This window comes from Haliotis cracherodii, unplaced genomic scaffold (assembly GCF_022045235.1).
Source record: "Haliotis cracherodii isolate W230 unplaced genomic scaffold, xgHalCrac1.p SCAF_1, whole genome shotgun sequence".
Taxonomy (NCBI): domain Eukaryota; kingdom Metazoa; phylum Mollusca; class Gastropoda; order Lepetellida; family Haliotidae; genus Haliotis; species Haliotis cracherodii.
The window spans coordinates 36,123,449-36,146,907 of NW_027266264.1; the positions used below are offsets into that span (position 1 = coordinate 36,123,449).

General features: G+C 41.1%; 1 protein-coding gene across 1 annotated transcript in view; it reads right to left on the reverse strand.

Annotated features, from left to right (window-relative positions):
* Positions 1–222: 222 nt before the first annotated feature.
* Positions 223–23,459, reverse strand: part of LOC139477114 (death-associated protein kinase 1-like) — a 165,964-nt gene continuing 142,727 nt past the window's right edge. Inside the window, exons 12-25 of the mRNA XM_071259664.1 lie at positions 21,726–21,824; positions 20,942–21,040; positions 20,030–20,128; positions 16,326–16,424; positions 15,220–15,318; positions 14,906–15,007; positions 14,226–14,324; positions 13,951–14,028; positions 13,060–13,243; positions 12,308–12,415; positions 8,979–9,173; positions 8,158–8,417; positions 7,843–8,031; positions 223–7,624 (exon numbers count right to left, since the gene is read on the reverse strand). Of these exons, the coding sequence (XP_071115765.1) occupies positions 6,389–7,624; positions 7,843–8,031; positions 8,158–8,417; positions 8,979–9,173; positions 12,308–12,415; positions 13,060–13,243; positions 13,951–14,028; positions 14,226–14,324; positions 14,906–15,007; positions 15,220–15,318; positions 16,326–16,424; positions 20,030–20,128; positions 20,942–21,040; positions 21,726–21,824 (2,946 nt within the window). The 3' untranslated portion in view covers positions 223–6,388. The remainder of the gene's footprint in view (positions 7,625–7,842; positions 8,032–8,157; positions 8,418–8,978; positions 9,174–12,307; positions 12,416–13,059; positions 13,244–13,950; positions 14,029–14,225; positions 14,325–14,905; positions 15,008–15,219; positions 15,319–16,325; positions 16,425–20,029; positions 20,129–20,941; positions 21,041–21,725; positions 21,825–23,459) is intronic.

Consider the following 23,459-nt stretch of genomic DNA (forward strand, 5'->3'; position numbering starts at 1 on the left):
ACTGTATAAACTACTATATACAGGTACCCATGGCCTATCAACCAGAACACTGTCTTTACCTCTTGACCTTGTAGTGAGATTCTGTCATGTTTCACAGAAGATGCCCTGGCCATCATTCCAGTACAACCTGAATGTCCTATGGGACACATACTGATTTCAGGACAGGAAACTATGACCTCAGTTGCTGAATACAACACAGAACAAGGAGAGTTTCTTGTAAAAGGTTGGTTTTATTCTTAAAAATAAATAAATATATACAATTAAATATGCATACAGGTTTATGCTGTACAAATCGATAGCCCAAAATAAATGTACAATGCAGTGCAGCAAAAATATTGAGTTGCATTTGACTTACAAAGCTGTTATACATAAGGCAGGCTTGTGGAAGCTTCAGTGATCATTTAGTTATTGTGGACATCTGCCTGAACAGTGATCAGCAGTTTCACCACACACAAGACAACATACATCCCAGCCACTGGGGAGGATCACTGATGTGTACCAGCAATCACTTCTTTTCATTAGTGTCAGTGTGTGGTATTGTTGAGGATGGTTTCATAGAGGCAAGATGTCCATAGTAACATATACAAGTATCTGCTTGAAATCATAATCCACTGTGCTCCACTCTATGCCCATCTTCAACAGATACAAACATGCCCAGCTCAAGTGATGCAGAACAAACACAATATGATGGTCCATTAGTCTGGATGTAATTTGGATTTAACAGGATGCCACACGCAACATCATTTTCTCCAAAGTGCCAATGAAGGAATTTAGTAATTGTAGAAAAAACAGTCTTAAGGTGACAGGAAAACTTTGTTTTGTGTTTACAGATTTTCAAATAACATGGGCCAGCTTGAAGCATTTGTTCTACAGCCTTTTGCCTAGCTTCCATATAAACTATCACAATAACAATGCAACAGGAACAGAGCGTAGGGAACAATGTCAAAGATCATGTACACAGACATACTGGTCATAGGTAGGCAACTTTCTGTCAGTAGATAGAAAAAACACTTTAAGCATTCACATCATCCATTAACTGTAAACAACCATAAATCACAAGTCTTTTGATTCATGACTTCACTGAACATGATTTAACTTCTTTGAACATATATTTACAAATAATGTAAACTCCACAAATTTATAGGTCATTTCATAAAGTATAGGACATTTCCTCCAAAAGAATATTCAGTGTTTGTTAATTGATCATGGTTGCTTTTATACCTGCTACATCATGTACTAAATCACTGGGATAAAGCAATGGTAGAACACTCCTGACACATTGGATGTGTCTCAATGGAAGACACAGATAACACAGACTGAGCAACTGATTCTAGCCTATGCAGATCACAGGGTGACACACCGACACATCGTGCCTCACCTACTTCTATCACACTCTTAACATACCCAGTACACCCAGTACAGAAACAAGTTGTTCCAAGAAATGATTTTCACAATTAGGAATTGGTGGAAAAAAAGAGACGTTTTTACATTTTCATTGAATATTAGACTTAAAATCATGACATTATTACATTGCAAGGTCATTAGATACTCTCAAATAAACTTGAGTATGTTGAAAAATAAACATCTACTTGTCATACCATTTACAACATTGACCAGAGGTTGGACAACTAAAGAAATAAAGTTAAGGTTTTTGTGAATCAGTTGGTTACAATTGTGTCACAGTCAGTTAAACTTTTAACACTTAGAAAATTAATAGCAAGTACATCATGCATCAGAAATGTATCCAAAATTCATTACAATCTTGAACAAATACATCAATTTAATGTGTCAGTTGGTAGCACAGACAGATATACAGATAACATCCATACATTAGGAATTCAAGCATTTAACACACCTTCAATACAAGATGGTAAGTAACAACAACAAATTACAACACTGTCAAATGCCAAACAAACTTTGGTTTTAATGAAGCATTGAGGAGGATAGGAATAAAGGCCAGTAAATAATATCAAAAGTGGAATAAATCCATCAATTTGGTCCAAGAGGGAGGTTTAAATAAAATGGTACAAGTGGTCCATGGGTTACATTCATTGGAAAAACATGGATGAGCAGTACACAGATTAGAAAACACCTAACTCAGGCCTTCCAATGAATTTAGACTGCAACAGAAAACTGTCCTATGCCTACAATACCCAAGGAATTGGTAACATAATACAGTCATGTCATAAGGATCATCAAATAGCCAGTACATTTACAGGTACATCTTACAGTGGTAATACAATGATACACCTCTCGAATATTCTAGATTGGCATTGTAAGATGTACACATTTACTCGCTGTTTGTTGATCCTGATGATATGACTTTCAACTTCCTTTTTGTTCTGTGCATTCCGAGTTTGGAAGGCTGCAGTCTGTGTGTATTAGTGCTGCCGTTTCTGTGTTTTCGGCAGTATGCTTTCAAATTTATGATTCTGTTTCTTAGTTCTCATTGTTTTATGTTGCTGATTCCTTATGTATTGTAGGCATATGACAGTTTTCTGTTGCAGTCTGTCAGTTTTCATTGGTAGGCCAGTAACTACAGGAAGAATCAGATTGTGAGAATGAGTGAATTGGCACACACCAGGAGATGAAGCATCACAGCTGGGTGTAAACAAATGTTTAGTTTGATATGAACTCACAAGATAAAGAACCAACCTGCTACTGATACAAGCAGGTATTTCAGCCTACCCTGTTTTCTCATACACACCAGACTGATCATGAAACACGGTTCTGATTGATAGGTACTTGGGTGAGAAATGACAGACTGGGAACTACATATTTGGATCCACAATCACCATGCCTGTGAGATTTAACACATTAACAAATGCAACACCTAGAGTTCTAGGTCAATATCAGGAACATTTATTGTAAACATGCCATTTCTTACAAAGAAAATAACATTTCTGTCTTGCCATTTGTATACTGCAGAAATGTAACCCTATCATGAATGACAGGATAAGTTCACTGGAATGCATGATGTATCAACTGTTATCCACAGTGTGAGTGAACGCTGTGGATAATACAAGGAAATGTTAGTAACTCATGCAACAGATATTTCAGAACAGTCCAGGTATAAGTTTATCACACGTACCTGCGATTACACAGGTTGTCAAAAGACAAGGACACCAAGGACCATTGTATGATGGTAAGCCTTCTTCATAGCATCAGAATACTGTTGTCTGGATCATAAATATGTCGGGGTGGGTGAGTGAGTGAGTGAGTGAGTGAGTATGGTTTTACACCGCTTTAAGCAATATTCCAGCAATATCACGGCGGGGGACACCAGAAATGGGCTTCACACATTGTACCCATGTGGGGAATTGACCCCGGGTTTGATGAGCGAACAAAATGGCTATCTCAACGCCCCCAATAAGTTGGGGTACAAATGCAGACTTACAAGTTCCAATGAGAGAGGGCATGGTGCATTGATGCCAATACTCATTTCAAAATCCCCAAGAAGTAATGTAAATATGGAAGGAAAGATTGAAGTGGAAAGAAGATGATGTTCACTGGTCGTTATGTCATATTCAGCAGAGAGCAGGTATTGTGTGTTATGAAGAAATGCATATTCTAGCGTATAAAATTCCCTAAAATTTCGGTCAAACAACTTTACAGGCAACTTTGCAAAGTTACCAGAAGAATGCTTAGAATGCTTAGGTAATATAGGGAATACAATCATAGCCTGACAATCAGGAGAGCAACTTTTCAAAAGTGACCATCTGTCAGCAAAATAGACTGGCTGTCGGGCAGGCCGGTATATTAAACACTGCATATATACAGGTATATGGTCTTGGCGGTAGACATGAGCAGGTAATTAAACTGCAATCTTGTTGGCAAACATAAATGTATCTAAAAGTCTCATTTTCTACAAGTTAAAGGACTTTTTACCACTTGAAAGGATGGAAGGCTGATTCATTACTGAATACTGAGTCTACAAAAAGACTACCCTGTCAGTGTACAACTGGAGATGGTAGTATTCATGAGTACCAGTGGCTCCCTACCATACACTACTGGTCCTGATTGTCAGACGAGTAACAAGTGCCAAAAACTTTCTTCACCCCCTTTTGACTTCAGTATAAGAAAACTATGTGTAAACACACAACTGCTACGCACGTGTGCCTGCTTCGCCGATCAAACATTCCATCCTCAATCACTGTGTGCATCACACAAGGCTGATGATGCACATCATATACATAGTCTCAGTACTGTCCTTGCTCACCACAACCCTGGCAACTGTTTCTGTGAATCACCTAGAACCTGCATACCTAAGTTTAACCTAGCTCACCAGCCATGTGTCAGGCTGTCTATGTTCTCTAGTAGAATCCGTCACATACCACACACTGAGGTAACATGTTGGATGAGGCAGAGTATTATGTCTCTTACACTACTGAATCCAGTCTAAATATTCCCACCAGTCCAGAAAGGAGTAGCTTACATAGTGTTGTATTTTGTCAGTCTACGCATATACTGTTAAAGCAGTCACTAAACTCAGACTTGGTCAAGACACACTATATCTACATTCAATCATGTCCATGTCTTTAACTCCAAAAGAGTTGGTCAGATGTTCTCACTAATCCTACATACTAAATATATGTATTCCTCTTCCTCAAAGTGTCTGTCGGGGTCGGAAGCATAACAGAAGCATATTAGGGACTCCCAGCCTATAGACCATCATACCCTGATATACAGACCCCTTCATTACCCTGTGTTTGTTGTCTATAGTCTCACATAGTTAGAAGTATTTACAGGCACAAGGTGGTGTATGTGCAGTATACCTTGGAAAAACTCCGAGCTGGGACTATCAGAAGACCATACACATGTCATATATGTTGATATTTGCATATGTGAACAGACTAATGTGGATTGAATGTGGGATGTATCCAAGATGGCTGCCGCACCCCTCCATGCCCCCACTGCACGTGACAGTGGGACAGAATGCTACTTTTTCAAAACATACCTTATGATGTCATGATTGTATTGTACCGGTTTTCAACATAGAAAGTAATACATGTAGTGCTCTGGCTGGGTGCATTCCCTTGGTGCTATGGCAGTGAGGTTTGCTGACAGCATCTTGGAAGAAGCCCTGGTGCTCTTGGTGTTGGGTAGAAAGGATTTCATTTGTGCATAACACATTCTAATGAAATACATATATAGGCAGTTTGTTGAACATACATCATACGGACACAAACATCAATGCATGCTTGTATGTGTACCAGCAGTACAGCTTGTCGGTTATCAGGCTATATACAATGACGCGTGTCAGATATTTACAGGAAGATCAGAAACACAGAGACCTACACAGACAAGTGCCGCAATGATGCCTCTGTTGATGCTTCTGTTGTCAGGAATATGACATGTCTACAGCCTACAAAGTTCATCTGCCTACACTGCCCTATCTGGCTAAGCATCTAGCAAAGAACCTGAATGACACATTTCCTGGGCTAGTCTCCAGCAGTTTTGGCATAATGCTGTGGTTTAGGACATTGATGGCACTGATGTGGTCACAGTAAATGAGAAATGCTGAATGTGACTGTTATCCATGTTTGACACATGCACATTTCTTGCATGTTATTCATACACATGTCTGTGAAAGCCCTGATCAGCTTGCATGAAGAACAGTTTTGATGAAGATAGGCACCATCTCATTTCAAATCACTGACTTATATGGTGGTTGTTAGGGTAACATGGTAATCATAGTAACAGGCTTACACAGTGATGGTTAGAATAATATCGTGAAAAGAAATGCATTTTGTCCTTGTAACTGTTGCCTGTCTTACTGACGACACAGCAGGGTGGTAGTCCGACAAAAGCATTGCACATTGCAAATAGTCCAATGTCATAGTTCAGCACTGGGTAATACAGATTGTCTGTTCCTTCAACAATCAATGTTAAACATTTTGAGATTCTAGACACTGCACACAGAATCTCTTGGGGGATATTCCCAGCTAATATAGTAGTATGCACAATTCTCCTTCATGAGGTTTGAAGATCACAGAATAAGCCATTGCAGGTGTTCATGTTTCATACTTAGATGTGCAACAATCCATTGTCTTAGCTGGTGGATCATGGGTGGAACCCCGTTGAACAGTCAAAGCAAAATCGACCATTTCAATTCTTGCTTTTGACTTTACTCCTACAACACTAGGTTCTTCACTAAATATGTTTTGGAGAATATTCCTTTCCAGATTACTAGAGTTCTACACCCTCAAATCTATGGGACTGAAATAACATGCACCATTGAGCAATGAAAAACAGCAAGTGGAGACTTCACGCATGGGAAGATAATTCGTCTTTACTTATTGTCCCCCTTTTCACCATACACCACTGTGTGGTTTGTAGCATCTGCAAATGATGGCCTTTCTTCTCCTGCTGAGAAGCCAACACACGGCTACCGAGACAAGTTGGAGAGTGTGTTAGTGGAGGCATTAGCTGTGTGCTGCATGGCACTGGCACTCTCTTCTGTACTCTGGTCCTCATAGTTGGGCACACGGAACGGAGTGGTTGTCCTCAGAATAGCTTCAATACAGTCCAAACGGTTCAGTTCTTTCAGCTTGGATATCAACAGTCTGACAGAGGCACTGTGTTGTTTGGACCACTCCTCCAGGACCCGGTCTGTCTGACTCACCTGTTGATTTGCCTCCTTATCCAACACAGGAAGGGAATCGCTCAGACCTAAAGTCACAGCCAAAAGACACCAATCCCGACCCATATGTTCAGTAGGATCAAGCAGATAGCTTAGCAGTCTACGTGTGTGGATTGATAGATGCGAAATGTCAAGATCCATGCCTAAACATATACTGGCCATGATTTCCTCTGATCCCATGCAAACAATGTCTCCAAAGTCTTCATAAACTTCCCCAGACAGAACCATGGAGTGTCTGTTGTCTATCTGCATCCTCAGAATCTCTGTTGGCGAGTAGCTTCTGATTATCTTATTGTGTTCTTTCAGCTGACTTGGACTGAGAGTGTACCTCTCCACACAGAGCCCAGGACACACATTGTCTATGACCTGCTCTACAATGTTGACCAGGTCCTCAAGGAAATAGAACAAGGAAGACCGTGCCTCGGGAGAACCTCTCACCTTGATCTCAAGGTACTGTTCATGGCGGTCCATATCTATCATCCCTTCCAGGTCCCCACAGCAGTACTTGGTCCCATGATGCCACTGGTATAAGTCCGTATCATTGGATGGGTCGTCCGTATCCTGAGCAATGTTCCGCCGGAGATACACTTGTATCCTTGGGAACAGATATTTAAGCTGAGCACCGTACTGGAAGCTTGTGTGGAGGCGAACACCTCCATAAACTCCATTTGCATAGCGTTTTGTGTCTCTCTGCCACAATCCATTGAGTGTCTCCACAAAATTCAGGCATGGAAACTCATATTCAATATCACCATCATTATCACAGGGTGTACACAGTTCCAAGGCCTCCAGGACTTGCAAGAGGTCAAGAGCATCTGAGTCAGCGTACATCAGCTGGAATTCATCAACTGAGAAACAGCCGGTGATGCGGGTCTGTACTATCTTGTCATGGGAGATGAGATGACCGATCACATCTGAACACAACCACTGTGGGTTGAACACAACAAGATCCTGCACAAACTCACTCTCAAGGTAGATCACCTGGAAAAACAAACAGGATCATGCACAACAGATCAAAACGTAACTAATGACATTCCAACTGATATCAGAGAAAGTAGAAAACAATTTTCTTAAATGATGTAATAATAATCTTTATATATATACAATGATCTAATTGATAGTCTTGAAGTATATCTTAATGTTGGTAAAATTCAAGAAGGATTCAGGTAATGCTGCTATTGTGAAGCAGTGCTGCTCACCTCTCCTATGAGCTGTAGTTGTTCTGCCAGCATCTTCATGTGGCCCTCCCCTGCCAAAGGGTTGACCTTCATTCTGGTGTACTCCATGAACTGGTGCCAAGACAACACAGGGAAGGAAGAGGACGACTTCCTCCATGAAGGCAGGCTTGTCACAACAGCTTCAAGGAATCCAGTTGTCTTCGGCAGGCACTGAAATAAATGTCAAGTAATGACTAAATATTGTTAAATAATGTTTTCAAACCTAACACATTTTTCAATGCTCTTAAATTATTTCCTTCTAAGCTCAACCTAAAATGGAATCCTGTCTGTACTTACTGCAGCAATCTCACTCTTCATATCACTCAGCTGCTGCTTGAGGACTTTGACTTCAGTAGTGGCAGCTACTGTTGCATCCAGAACAAATAGCTTGTCCACAATGTCCACATCAAACTGGAACATCTGGGCCACCTTGGACAGCAGTGAACTCCCCTCCTTGCTGATGTACTCCCCCTTGCTGTTCTTCACGCACCCTGCCTTGTCTGCATGTGTGGCCACAAGGACAACCTTTGGGGTGTTCGGCATCTTGCCACAGTGACCTGCCCAGAGAGGTGATAATACTGACTACTGTTGCCTGAACAACTTTGACAACTTAGCCTTTTCAACACATTTACTGTATTATGTCTTACATTTGGAGTATTGGAGATAAAGATGTTCCTGAAAGGCCTCACTTGCATTGTTTTCAGAATACAGTGAGGTAACGTGAAATGAGGTTGTGTTCAAGATTATTGCAATTATATAGCAACATGTATGCACATCTGTGTTGCTTCTCGTACTAGTCCGGACTAATGCCGATTTTATAGTGCTAGCCCACAGAGATACCATTCCACAGTTTAACATGAATACTCTACTCAGACACAGTATACTGACTCCGAGCCGACCACTCCTTTTTTTAGCCTCTTATTGTCGAGCACCGGGTAACAACAAGTACAATCTTTTAACCTCTTTTGGTATGATGCGGCCAGAGATTGAACCCCTGCCCGCTCTCCGGGCGGATGCTCTAGCACTAGGCCATGGAGACATTCTTAGAATACAGTGGTAGATAGAGAAACATTTGAAAGAGTTTCCCAAGACTGAAGGGTTTCCTGAACCCTACCCACCTATAGGCAGTTGCAGTGGAATCCTGGCCTTGAGGAAATTGAGCCAGAAGATGACCTGAGCCAGCTGTTCGTCGTAGGAGTCGATGAGGCTGAACACCACCATGTGGATGCAGCTGGTGTCCCCCAGGAAGTGGTCATACAGCATGTAGTATGGCTCATACCCAGAGTAGTCCCACACGCTCAGCTCTCCAATACCTACACAAATCAGAAGACATGTGAATGATAGCATAAAGATGATGATAACATTTCTTTATCTGATGTTGGAGCAATTAGATTTTCTATATTCATGAAATTGATATTTCTTTGATAATATTACTTTCTATTTTTCAATTAAAATACATGACATGCAGATAGTCTCTTAAGTGATATCAGGTCTTCACAATGTTACTACTTGGAGCAAGCAATCAGATTGTAAAAATGTACACTGGACAGTGGGTATACAGTCACCAAGTACACCCGTCAATAAAACCATACAGTCACCAAGTACTCCCGTCAATACAACCATACAGTCACCAAGTACGCCCATCAATACAACCATATGGTGTCCAAGTACACCCGTCAATACAACCATACAGTCACCAAGTACACCCGTCAATACAACCATACAGTCACCAAGTACACCCATCAATACAACCATACAGTGTCCAAGTACTCCCATCAATACAACCATACAGTCACCAAGTACTCCAGTCAATACAACCATACAGTCACCAAGTACTCCCGTCAATACAACCATATAGTCACCAAGTACATCCATCAATACAACCATACAGTCGCCAAGTACTCCCGTCAATACAACCATACAGTCACCAAGTACACCCATCAATACAACCATACAGTGTCCAAGTACTCCCATCAATACAACCATACAGTCACCAAGTACACCCGTCAATACAACCATACAGTCACCAAGTACACCCGTCAATACAACCATACAGTCACCAAGTACACCCGTCAATACAACCATACAGTCACCAAGTACACCCATCAATACAACCATATGGTGTCCAAGTACTCCCATCAATACAACCATACAGTCACCAAGTACTCCAGTCAATACAACCATACAGTCACCAAGTACTCCCGTCAATACAACCATATAGTCACCAAGTACATCCATCAATACAACCATACAGTCGCCAAGTACTCCCGTCAATACAACCATACAGTGTCCAAGTACATCCATCAATACAACCATATAGTCACCAAGTACATCCATCAATACAACCATACAGTCGCCAAGTACATCCATCAATACAACCATAGTCGCCAAGTACTCCAGTCAATACAACCATATAGTCACCAAGTACATCCATCAATACAACCATACAGTCACCAAGTACGCCAGTCAATACAACCATACAGTCGCCAATACTGCAGTCAATACAACCATATAGTCACCAAGTACTCCAGTCAATAGAACCATATAGTCACCAAGTACTCCCATCAATACAACCATATAATCACCAAGTACTCCCGTCAATACAACCATATAGTCACCAAGTACGCCCGTCAATACAACCATACAGTCATGAAGTACTCCAGTCAATACAACCATACAGTCACCAAGTACACCCATCAATACAACCATACAGTCACCAAGTACTCCAGTCAATACAACCACACATACTCATAATGTACACAATCATGCAGACCTACCAAAACATCAAACATTACTTATCATTGTTTATAATTCTAAGAATACTACGTGGACAGTGGGTATGTTCCTGATTTCTGTCATGAAGGTAGTGTACCTGTGATATTCACCTAACACTACGGGGAAGTGAACCTGTGATATTCACCTAACACTACGGGGAAGTGTACCTGTGATATTCACCTAACACTACGGGGAAGTGTACCTGTGATATTCACGTAACACTACGGGGAGGTGTACCTGTGATATTCACATAACACTACGGGGAAGTGTACCTGTGATATTCACGTAACACTACGGGGAAGTGTACCTGTGATATTCACATAACACTACGGGGAAGTGTACCTGTGATATTCACGTAACACTACGGGGAAGTGTACCTGTGATATTCACGTAACACTACGGGGAAGTGTACCTGTGATATTCACGTAACACTACGGGGAAGTGTACCTGTGATATTCACATAACACTACGGGGAAGTGTACCTGTGATATTCACCTAACACTACGGGGAAGTTTACCTGTGATATTCACCTAACACTACGGGGAAGTGTACCTGTGATATTCACCTAACACTACGGGGAAGTTTACCTGTGATATTCACCTAACACTACGGGGAAGTGTACCTGTGATATTCACCTAACACTACGGGGAAGTGTACCTGTGATATTCACGTAACACTACCGGGAGGTGTACCTGTGATATTCACCTAACACTACGGGGAAGTGTACCTGTGATATTCACGTAACACTACGGGGAAGTGTACCTGTGATATTCACGTAACACTACGGGGAAGTGTACCTGTGATATTCACCTAACACTACGGGGAGGTGTACCTGTGATATTCACCTAACACTACGGGGAAGTGTACCTGTGATATTCACCTAACACTACGGGGAAGTGTACCTGTGATATTCACATAACACTACGGGGAAGTGTACCTGTGATATTCACGTAACACTACGGGGAAGTGTACCTGTGATATTCACGTAACACTACGGGGAAGTGTACCTGTGATATTCACATAACACTACGGGGAAGTGTACCTGTGATATTCACGTAACACTACGGGGAAGTGTACCTGTGATATTCACATAACACTACGGGGAAGTGTACCTGTGATATTCACGTAACACTACGGGGAAGTGTACCTGTGATATTCACCTAACACTACGGGGAAGTGTACCTGTGATATTCACCTAACACAACGGTGGGTTGTACCTGTGATATTCACCTAACACTACGGGGAAGTGTACCTGTGATATTCACGTAACACTACGGGGAAGTGTACCTGTGATATTCACCTAACACTACGGGGAAGTGTACCTGTGATATTCACGTAACACTACGGGGAAGTGTACCTGTGATATTCACGTAACACTACGGGGAAGTGTACCTGTGATATTCACGTAACACTACGGGGAAGTGTACCTGTGATATTCACGTAACACTACGGGGAGGTGTACCTATGATATTTACCTAACACTACGGGGAGGTGTACCTGTGATATTCACGTAACACTACGGGGAAGTGTACCTGTGATATTCACCTAACACTACGGGGAGGTGTACCTGTGATATTCACCTAACACTACGGGGAAGTATACCTGTGATATTCACCTAACACTACGGGGAGGTGTACCTGTGATATTCATCTAACACTACGGGGAAGTGTACCTGTGATATTCAGCTGCTGTATCTCCACTCCCTTGGTGTAGATGGGGTTGCCGACTGTGTAGCACAGAGGGGTAGGCAAGCTGAACTGACGAGACAACTTATTCTTGGCTGCAACAGAAATTGATAGACACCTTACTCACAGTTATCTTCAACCAAATACAACCTGGGCATGGATTATCAATATTTTGATTTTGTCCTTGGACGTAAACAGTATAAATTCACTTATCCGGAGACAAAGTTGGTTTGATTATTGAAGAAAAATACTATTTTCCTGTGTCTCTGTGTCCTTTTCCACCACCAATAATGTATGACCATTGCTAGGCCGTAATTAAACAAAAAACCCCATTTGCTTTATGCAGCCACTACGACCTGCCATGATGTCTAACAACATGTTGCACAAATGGCTACATGGTTCCCTGATGAGCCAATCAGAGAGCGTGTTCCAAAGTGTCATCGAAATCAGAACAAGGATGTGAACAATACACTGCCTCAGTTGGATTGGTCATAATTGCAATGTTTACACATTCTCAAAGCTATATTTAGTATTCGTTTAAAATATTTAACGGGATTGTCGAAAGATCTGCAAAATCCAGGGATAACTCAAGCTGATTAGCTTGTCCGTCTATTTCACATTATGGGTGGGCAAGTCAGACATTGACTTTCTACACCCCTGACAACTAATTATACTTATAGATGCATCAATACAGGTCAGTTTAAACACAACAAATGTCCAGTTTTAAACTTTTCCTCACTTTTACTTTTGCCACTTGTACTGCCTTGTCTACTTCGCCGAAAGAAACTTCCGAAGTAGCTGTACTTGAGTGTCTCGATGAGGGTGGACTTGCCGACGCCGGTGGAGCCCAGCAACTTGAGCTTGATGCGATTCAGTGGCTGGGGCTGGGGAATCAGCTGACTGATGTACATGGAGCCGCGTTCCTGTAACAGGCATACACTAAGAATAGAGGGCAATACATTTCTCATCCATACAGGATATAGCTTTCCGGTGAGAATAGAGGGCAATACATTTCTCATCCATACAGTAGGATATAGCTCTCTGGTGAGATTAGAGGGAAATACATTTCTCATCCATACAGAAGGATATAGCTCTCTGGTGAGAATAGAGGGCAATACATTTCTCATCCATTTAGTAGAATATAGCTCTCTGGTGAGAATAGAGGGCAATACATTTCTCATCCATATAGTAGAATATAGCTCTCTTGTGAGAATAGAGGGCAATACATTTCTCATCCATATAGTAGGATATAGCTCTCCGGTGAGAATAGAGAGCAATACATTTCTCATCCATATAGTAGAATATAGCTCTCTGGTGAGAATAGAGGGCAATACATTTCTCATTCATAGAGTAGGATATAGCTCTCTGGTGAGAATAGAGGGCAATACATTTCTCATTCATATAGTAGGATATAGCTCTCTGGTGAGAATAGAGGGCAATACATTTCTCATCCATAGAGCTCTCCGATGGTAATATAGGGCAATATATTGTTCATCCATACGGTAGGATAGAAGCTCTCCGACAGAAAGAGAGGGCAATACAAAAGATTTTGATGAAATGTAAACACAAGTAATGTCTCAAAAACCACTTGCAGAAACCTATGTCTGTCCTTATGTGCAGCTATACTCACCCCACGGACTTTAGAGAGGAGATCTCCGATACCAGAAAATCCCTGGGCCAGAGCCATGATCTCCGCTGTCATCCCATCCTGCATTAAACACTGGCATTAGATAGATGCACAACAACAGCAGAGATATGTGGAATCAGAGGTATGTAAGCTTAAGCTTTTACAGACATTAAATTTGCATGTACATTTAGTCAACAATTGTTTGTTGGTTCCATTTGGTAATGAGAGATCATGAGACACGTATGGCAAGCTCTACACATGGCTTCAGGTGACAATACCTTGTTGGGGATATCAGCATTAGCTCCTGCCAGCAATAGGCACCGGACAATGTCTATATGGCCTGCCTTGCTGGCTAGATGGAGGGGTGTCAAACCATCCTGGAGAAGAACAAGTTCACATTTCAGAGCATTTCTTAGAGGGTTATATACAGCAAACACTATACCGCGTACAGAAGGGGATCATTCTCTATCAGGTGACAAGAGACAAGACATCTGGATGCGTTTCATGTACCTCACACTGCATTCAACTCAATTAATAGGAGTTCCAACAAAAGCAGAAAAACCTCTAGGTGACATCTTAAATACTGTCAACCACCAAACAAATTAAAGGCCCTCCTCAGGAACCAATACAAGATCCTTGACAGTGAACCAATTCCAGTCTCTAGAGATATGACATTGTTACAGGGTTTAATGCCATGGGTATGTCAGACTTGCTGCTATACCATACATGTAGTTTTTAAAGTGTAGAAACGCTACCTCAAAAACTGCTTTTTCAATATCATTGTGCATTTACCTATATATACATGGATATTAAAAAGGATCTAGAATTCAATCTGAATATCATCTAATTTCTATGAACACCAACTTAAAACAAATTTAACAAAGCCTAAGACAAGTATAGTCTGATTCATCGAGTGTGATATGTGACCCATGTCTAGTTGCCAAGATGAAGTACTTACAACACTGACTGTGTCCACTTTACAGCCCAGCTCACACATGGTGTGCACTATGGAGAGAAGTCCCTCTCGAGCCGCTGCATGCAGGGCACTCTCTCCTGTCTCCTGAAACAAGGGCAAGCTTACTGCATCACTACCAACAGACACACACACCTCATCTGGAGTTCTAATGACCACGGGACACTGAGCTACACAGATCTTATAGCAAAAGGACTTTCTACTCAAACTTAAAGCACATATTTTGTTAACCCTTGATGTACAAATATTTATCACACAGATCATACTAGAGAGATGATAGCTATATGCACAATTGTTACCTTCTCCATGAGATCCATCTCACATCCCGCGTTGAGCAAGAGGAGAGCTATGGATGTGTGATGCCTGTGACATGCCATGTGGAGAGACGTACTTCCTCTCTGTGGGGAACAATAGGGAGGTCATACACACATACACATGAAGTAGAACCACATGGGTGTCAGGCGAGGGTATTGCATCACCAGCATACAGGGCAGAGCACACACATGTGGCATTGGTAAGGGCACTGACAACTTTCACATGACCCTCTTAAGCAGGGTCAGAGCATATTTAGAGCTACACTTGATTATCTGGATTATTATGACACATCATAAGAATATGTTAAAAGTATGGTGTAATATAATATATTTACAAATTTAGTATGTGATGACTGATCCCAAAAGAATGTATTTCCTGAATGCTAACTACAGTCTGGATACCTCGAGATAGCAATACACAGTGTTAAGGTAGAAGGACAAATTTTGGGTTTGGTTTTTCCACACAAGGCGGATAAAAATAAAAATAATAATACATAGCTATAACATTTATTTATTTATTTATTTATTTATTTATTTATTTATTTATTTATTTATTTATTTATTTACTTACTTACTTACTTACTTACTTATTTATTTTTATTTTTTTATTTATTTATTTATGAGTGAAAACTGAAACTAGCTTCTTGAATCACTGATAGTGATGTAGACATGGAATTTATAACATTTTAACTGTATATGAGGGTTTATTTTACTAACGGGAAACCAAAAAATAAAAAATGTATGCTTCATTTTTTTCTGGGACTGGCTGGTTTTCAGTAGGGGAAGCGGGGCCCATGGAACGAAAAACAAAAAAATGTATGGCCATAAGTTATCATTTCATTGAGACAAGCAGACTTGTAGGCTAAAATGGTTATCAGAGAATATCATTGCTACTGGTAGTAAGAGTTTAACTAATAGTGTAAACGACAATATATCACTAAAAATATATCACAATATATCAGTAACAGATTAACAGAATATATCCACATAAAAGTACAGAACATTAACATTTTTGCAGATGCATACCATCGAAATGTATATGATGGACATATTATAAGAGCCTAAGATAGAGGGCTTGGTGTGGGTGGTACCTTGTCCATGTGGTTGAGTGGTGCTCCATGTTCCAGCAGGATCTTCACACATGGTAGATTGCCACGGACTGACGCACAGTGCAAGGCCGTCTCCCCCTCCTGCCAACACCATGTACAACCGTCAGTACAACCATACAGGTCACCAAGTACACGGTCAATACAACCATACAAGTCACCAAGTACACGGTCAGTACAACCATACAAGTCACCAAGTACACGGTCAGTACAACCATACAAGTCACCAAGTACACGGTCAATACAACCATACAAGTCACCAAGTACACGGTAAATACAACCATACAAGTCACCAAGTACACGGTCAATACAACCATACAAGTCACCAAGTACACGGTCAATACAACCATACAAGTCACCAAGTACACCCTTTAATACAACCATACAAGTCACCAAGTACACGGTAAATACAACCATACAAGTCACCAAGTACACGGTAAATACAACCATACAAGTCACCAAGTACATGGTAAATACAACCATACACTGTCACCAAGTACACCCTTTAATACAACCATATAAGTCACTAAGTACACGGTCAATACAACCATACATAGTCACCAAGTACACCCTTCAATACAATGACACATACTCACCATGTACACAATCAACACAATCATGCAGACCCACCAAAACATCAAACAATAGTTATCATTGTTTATAATTCTAAGAATACTTCCTCTATTACATCATTGCCATAAACCCTGTATTTTGGCTGCAATCACACCATACTAAAACTTTCAGATTTTCAACTGTCAACTATACAACGACAGTTATCTCCCCTTCAGCACTAGTAGCTCACAGTTCCTACTTCTTTCCAAACGTCTACTAGCGATAGATGATAGGGGAGGTGGGAGGGAGTACTTCTGAGGAACTAGAGGAAGTATTCTTAGAATTATAAACAATGATAACAATTGTTTGATAATTCTTGCGAATACCCTACCTCTATTACATCATTGCCAGAATATACCAGGCGGGTTCTGCCTCCATATCATTGACAGTAATATCCTATAATCCTCATGCTTCCATCCCATAACTGTTTCAAATCCCCAAAAGATGTTACAGCTTTAACCATTTCCAGAGGACTTGAAAATTGTATAGCGGAATAATCAGTTTATACGTGATATCTTCTCTAGAACTACACAGTACTGTTACATTGCTGATATCCCCATTTATGACTATCCTTATGCCTGGATAGCATAATTTTGATACATTTCCACCGACACTTCCAATCTAAATGATGTGATTCCTGTTCATGATGTCACTTCCGTTTTCTATGACTTCACTTCCGGTCGAAATGAAGTCATTTTTTTTCCTTTGACATCATTTCCGGCCCCTATGTTGTCACTTCTGGTCATCCAGTTTACTTAACTGTGATGATATGTAGTACCTCGAAGGATTATCATCAAAGGGAGAAAGGTTTACTCACCTTCTGAAGCTGCAGGGGAAAACCCTCAGAACACTGGGTGAACTTATCCCATCTGTTGTCTTAAAGGAGAGAGGAATATGATCTCCAAGATTTAGCCATCGCTGCAGAGGCAGATTCAGAGAATCCGGAGGCTTGTATTCTTTCCATGATAGCTTCCAGGTGATGAAATTGAGGTTGGACAGGTTCTTGTAAACGATGTCCGACCTTACCTGGGTTGACGCTGCAAATCTCTGCATAACGGTAGTGGGAGAAGATCTCCTATTAGCAGAGTAAGTAGTCTAGAAAACCAGAGTCTTTTGAGCCACATCGGGGCAATCAGAATGATGATACAATCTTCTGTATCCATGGGGGGAAGGCATACGCAAAAAGATTGGTCCAATTCATGGACAGAGCTCGATGTGTAAGCCTCTTGGATCCGGAACCGGACTGATGTAGACTGGTAGCTGATGGTTCAGGCAAGTCGCAAACAAATCTAGGTTCGGTGAGTCCCATGTTGTCATGATCCATAAGAAAATGTGGATACGAACCTTCTGTGTTTGGACAGGTTGTCTGCAAGGATGTTCAATTTCCCTGGAATAGATCTCACTTCCATCTGGCAGCTGTATGCCTCAGCCATGTCGAATAAATGTGAGAGAGCTGGATTTGGTGCCCAAGACTCCTGTAATAACTGTCCACAGGACTGTTGATGTGTAACGGGTGTGCCCGTACAGTGATCCTGCTGAGTCGGCTGGTAGTCTAAGTGGCTCGTGCTGTCCAAGCAGGCACCATACAGTGGCTAAGCTGTCTCTCTACTGGTAGTCCAGGAGTCGGTAGAGCCTGTGCAGTCCATGTGTTAACCAGACGGTGGTCATACATCTCTAACGGTAGTGCTGGAGCACGTTGGACAACTTGGGATGGTCAGAAGTCTTCTTCTCTATAGGCTTAGGTCGCCGGTTGACCCGAACAGCCCAGTCCCCCATGGGGGTAAGGCGGATGGCTGGCTTGAGACTGACGGCTGCTGGTTAGAAGCTTGTCAGTTGGCCAGTTGACTGCTGGGGGTAGACGTCTGATGATTATCCGTCATGGACAGTACCCCATACAGCCTCCTGGCTGGGGGATTCTTCTGTGTCTGTGCAGAATCTCATCTTTTCAGCCGCTCTATCATAAGCAATAGAGCTGAAAGACAGGATTCAAATAATGCTGTCATCTCAGTTTTTTTGCTTAGCAAAAAGTTGCTCAAGCAAGGTCGATTGGGAAGGCATCTTGGGCTGGTGGCACAGACGACTGTTTAGGATCTGACAGCTGCTTAGATAGAGGGGTCTGCTTCTCAAACTGAGAGTTGATATCGTCCACTTTCTTCTTATCCTGGTAAAGACTTTCTACGAGAGGAGAAGACAGAGGGAACAGCGATCTTCCTCAGAACATGTAGATTCCCTACACTTCCAGCATTCTAGATAAGGGTCGCATGAGATCATAAATCAGCCACATTTGTGACAAGCTGATTGAGGAGGAGAGGTTCGCAAGAAAAACACTATCACAACCAAATACTCACGCATGAAAAAAAGCCCATGAAACTACTATTATAGTAGAATTAAGCAACTATACTGCAAAATTAGCTATAATGTGATTACAGTAACGTGTTAGAAGAGATCGTACATATGACATGTTGACAGGAAAGAAGTGAGGTTTCCTGCCATCAAGCACAAAGGTGCTGTGATCTGCTCGTGCTGAAAGGGGAGATAACTAGCGTTGTTTAGTTGACAATGAAGAGGACCGCGTTGAAAATCTGAAAGTTTTAGTATGGTATGATTGCAGCCAAAATACAGGACTTATGGCAATGATGTAAAGGAGGTAGGGTGTTCGTCAGAATTATGTGGGAATAATACCCCCTGCGGTTGGATTCCTCCCTGGCCATTGTATATAGCTACTGTATAGTGATTCTATAGTGATAGATGCAGCTAGGGGAACTACATCGGGGTGCATGTGAATGATGCTTCCACAAGTCCTAGTGCATTGACCTATATTATGAGGTAACAATATGAGTTATTAATGTAGCGAATACACATGTTAAATACCCCTAAAATAGAACGGAAAGACACATTCAGACTAACATGAGATAATAAATGATACCGGCAATAAAAGATCAATCAGAGCAGAGAATGAAGATGCAATCAAATTATGAAAATTAGTAGTTGGGGTACTGAGTTGCTCAAAACATGAAGTTAAACTGAATGCTGTACAACACTGACCACAAAGTAAAAGAACCTGTTAGCAGTTGTACCTTGTTTTGAATATCAAGAACTGCATCAGCAAAACATAGGCTTCGAACAATATGTGAAAACCCATGCCAAGCAGCGCTGTGAGCGGGGGTCTCGCCAAGCTGGAGAGAGATGGAGGTTCACATTTAGTACACACAACACACACAAGCCGCAAAGGAAAAATAATCATATCCAAACTTTAAAAGGAAAGATTAGGCCATGCTGAAACACAAATTGGCAAATTTAACATCATATTAACTTCTGGACTATCTGATTTGAGTTTAACAATTTGTTAGTGTAGATCACAAACAATAATTAAGCTACCGGGGTAGCTCAGTTATTCCAAGTTATTTCAGTTGGAGGACCTGTTTTTCTGACACAATCAAATTACAAAATTCAGGTAATTTAAGTTAAGTATCTCTCTTTAAGGTACATGTTGATGGAAATAGTCCTTCATTGAATTGAGTTGTCTCCCTTGACACGCAGGTGAAACAAGAAACTCTTCCTGGTAAGTTCATTATCACATGCCCTGAGTACATGTTGATGTTTACATAGATAAATTGCTGTACAACTTTGTTCTGCACCAACAAAACAACTTTTTCTTTCAATCAAGTGAGAATATCAACATGCTGTTAAGGTTAGTTGAGGGTAGGATTCATGGTTATCAAATATGAAAAGATGAGTTGCCAAAATTAGGTCAAGAATAAACGTTGAAGGGGTTGCATTATCAAGACACAAATACCCCAGATCTGTATCTAGAATGTTTAGTTCAGAACAATGTTCAGGTTTCAGTGTTCACCAGTAGGGCTAGTGTTGGGACTATTACAGGACACTGTTTCCTTCAGTGGTTGTACATTGTGTTGACTACTGGAGACAGTGTGAGAGGTGGGAGTACCATGCTGTACATGACAGTGAGGTGACCATGCAGTACTCACACTGTCCTGGAGGTTGATGGAGACGCCAGCTTCACACAGGTGGTCCACCACATGGGCGTGGCCATAGCGCGCAGCAACGTGAAGGGCGTTCTCGCCAGACTGTGGAAACAGTCACATACAGTGAGCGAAAATTGAATAGATGCAAGATATCATACATGAAACATTTTCTCCTAGTGATAAAAAAATAACACCATGCAATATACTCTTATCCATATACTCATCAAGAATTTCGAATATTTCAGTATTTTCAAAAGATGTCACTTTCTTACCGGTACTTCTTCTCATCACTCAGTCAGGAGTCAGACAAAAACCCAAAGACCAACATAAGAAATAAAAAAAATAACACCCTGGACAACTTGACTATCGATAGAAATATATTCAACCACAGTATCTGAAACGATTCAGATTTGTCAGTACAATAATCGATCTTGAGTTTCACCAAAGTGGTAAAGTTCTTAGATCTTTTTTGCTTCAAATTCATGCTTGTACCAATATCAAGTTGAGACATTATGTTGTCCCATGAAGATTCTTGGTCTTTAGCAACCCAGGTTTGCCATTAAAGGCGATCGACTATGCTTGTCATAAGAGGCGACTAACGGGATAGGGTGGTCAGACTCACTGACTTGGTTGATGTATGTCATCGTACCCCAATTACATAGATCAATCTTCATGATGTCAATCACTGGATTGTCTGGTCCAGATTCCATTATATACAGACTGCCGTCATAAAGCGGGAATATTGTTGAGTGCAGCGTTTAACAACAAACAAAGAGGAGCTGTGTACCTTGTTTTTGCCATCCAGTGGGACGTTAGCTTCCTGCAGGTACTTGATGACGTCTAGCTGGCCCTGCCGAGCCGCCCAGTACACAGCACTGTCCCCCTGCTGAAAGTGCAACATATTGTTGGAGAAATGGTATAGATAATAGATTGTGTTAGGTTCTGGTCTTGGTGTTGGACATTTCATTGGATCAGTGCTGTAGTAGTGGATCAGGTTATAGCAGTGGATCAGTGCTATAGTAGTGGATCAGGTTATAGTAGTGGATCAGTGCTATAGTAGTGGATCAGGTTAAAGTAGTGGATCAGTGCTACAGTAGTGGATCAGGTTATAGTAGTGGATCAGTGCTATAGTAGTAGATTAGTGTTATAGTAGTGGATCAGTGCTATAGTAGTGGATCAGCTTATAGTAGTGGATCAGTTTATCGTAGTGGATCAGAGCTATAGTAGTGGATCAGCTTATATTAGTGGATCAGGTTATAGTAGTGGATCAGTGCTATAGTAGTGGATCAGCTTATAGTAGTGGATCAGTGCTATAGTAGTGGATCAGTGCTATAGTAGTGGATCAGCTTATAGTAGTGGATCAGTGCTATAGTAGTGGATCAGGTTATAACAGTGGATCAGTGCTATAGTAGTGGATCAGCTTATAGTAGTGGATCAGTTTATAGCAGTAGATCAGAGCTAAAGTAGTGGATCAGGTTATAACAGTGGATCAGTGCTATAGTAGTGGATCAGCTTATAGTAGTGGATCAGTTTATAGTAGTGGATCAGAGCTATAGTAGTGGATCAGGTTATAACAGTGGATCAGTGCTATAGTAGTGGATCAGCTTATAGTAGTGGATCAGTGCTATAGTAGTAGATAAGTGTTATAGTAGTGGATCAGGTTATAGTAGTGGATCAGTGCTATAGTAGTGGATCAGCTTATAGTAGTGGATCAGGTTATAGTAGTGGATCAGTGCTATAGTAGTGGATCAGGTTATAGTAGTGGATCAGTGCTATAGTAGTGGATCAGCTTATAGTAGTGGATCAGGTTATAGTAGTAGATTAGTGTTATAGTAGTGGATCAGGTTATAGCAGTGGATCAGTGCTATAGTAGTGGATCAGCTTATAGTAGTGGATCAGGTTATAGTAGTGGATCAGAGCTATAGTAGCGGATCAGCTTATAGTAGTGGATCAGTTTATAGTAGTGGATCAGAGCTATAGTAGTGGATCAGCTTATAGTAGTGGATCAGCTTATAGTAATGGATCAGTGCTATAGTAGTGGATCAGGTTATAGTAGTAGATCAGTGTGGCTGCAGGTTTCTCAGATCTGGAGTGACTTGTTCTATTTCAAACTTAGTGATGAACATAGCACTCAACGACAAACCTCATCACTTTTAAGATTGTTGCAATAGTTTAGGTATGTTGTAAGTGGGAGCTTGTAATTCTTTTGTAGAAAATGTCTTGAATTTGCCTCCTAAATACATCTTTGAAATCTGAATGATCTATCCAGGTAACCAAGACAGTAGGCAAATTATCTCCCCCTTGACTATGAGACCCTATTCAGCTTGAATAGATTTATGGAATTCAGCCTGCGAACATGACTGAAAATACTTCTGACTTCTTAACATGGTCAAACACTTAACAGTTACAAACTGTCACAAAGTTTCTCCAGTCAGTATCAACAATACAGATGGCTACACATGCCTGGGAATAGTGTAATGGTATGTTTCAATGTTCTGCTGAAGTGGGAACGAGCATGTAA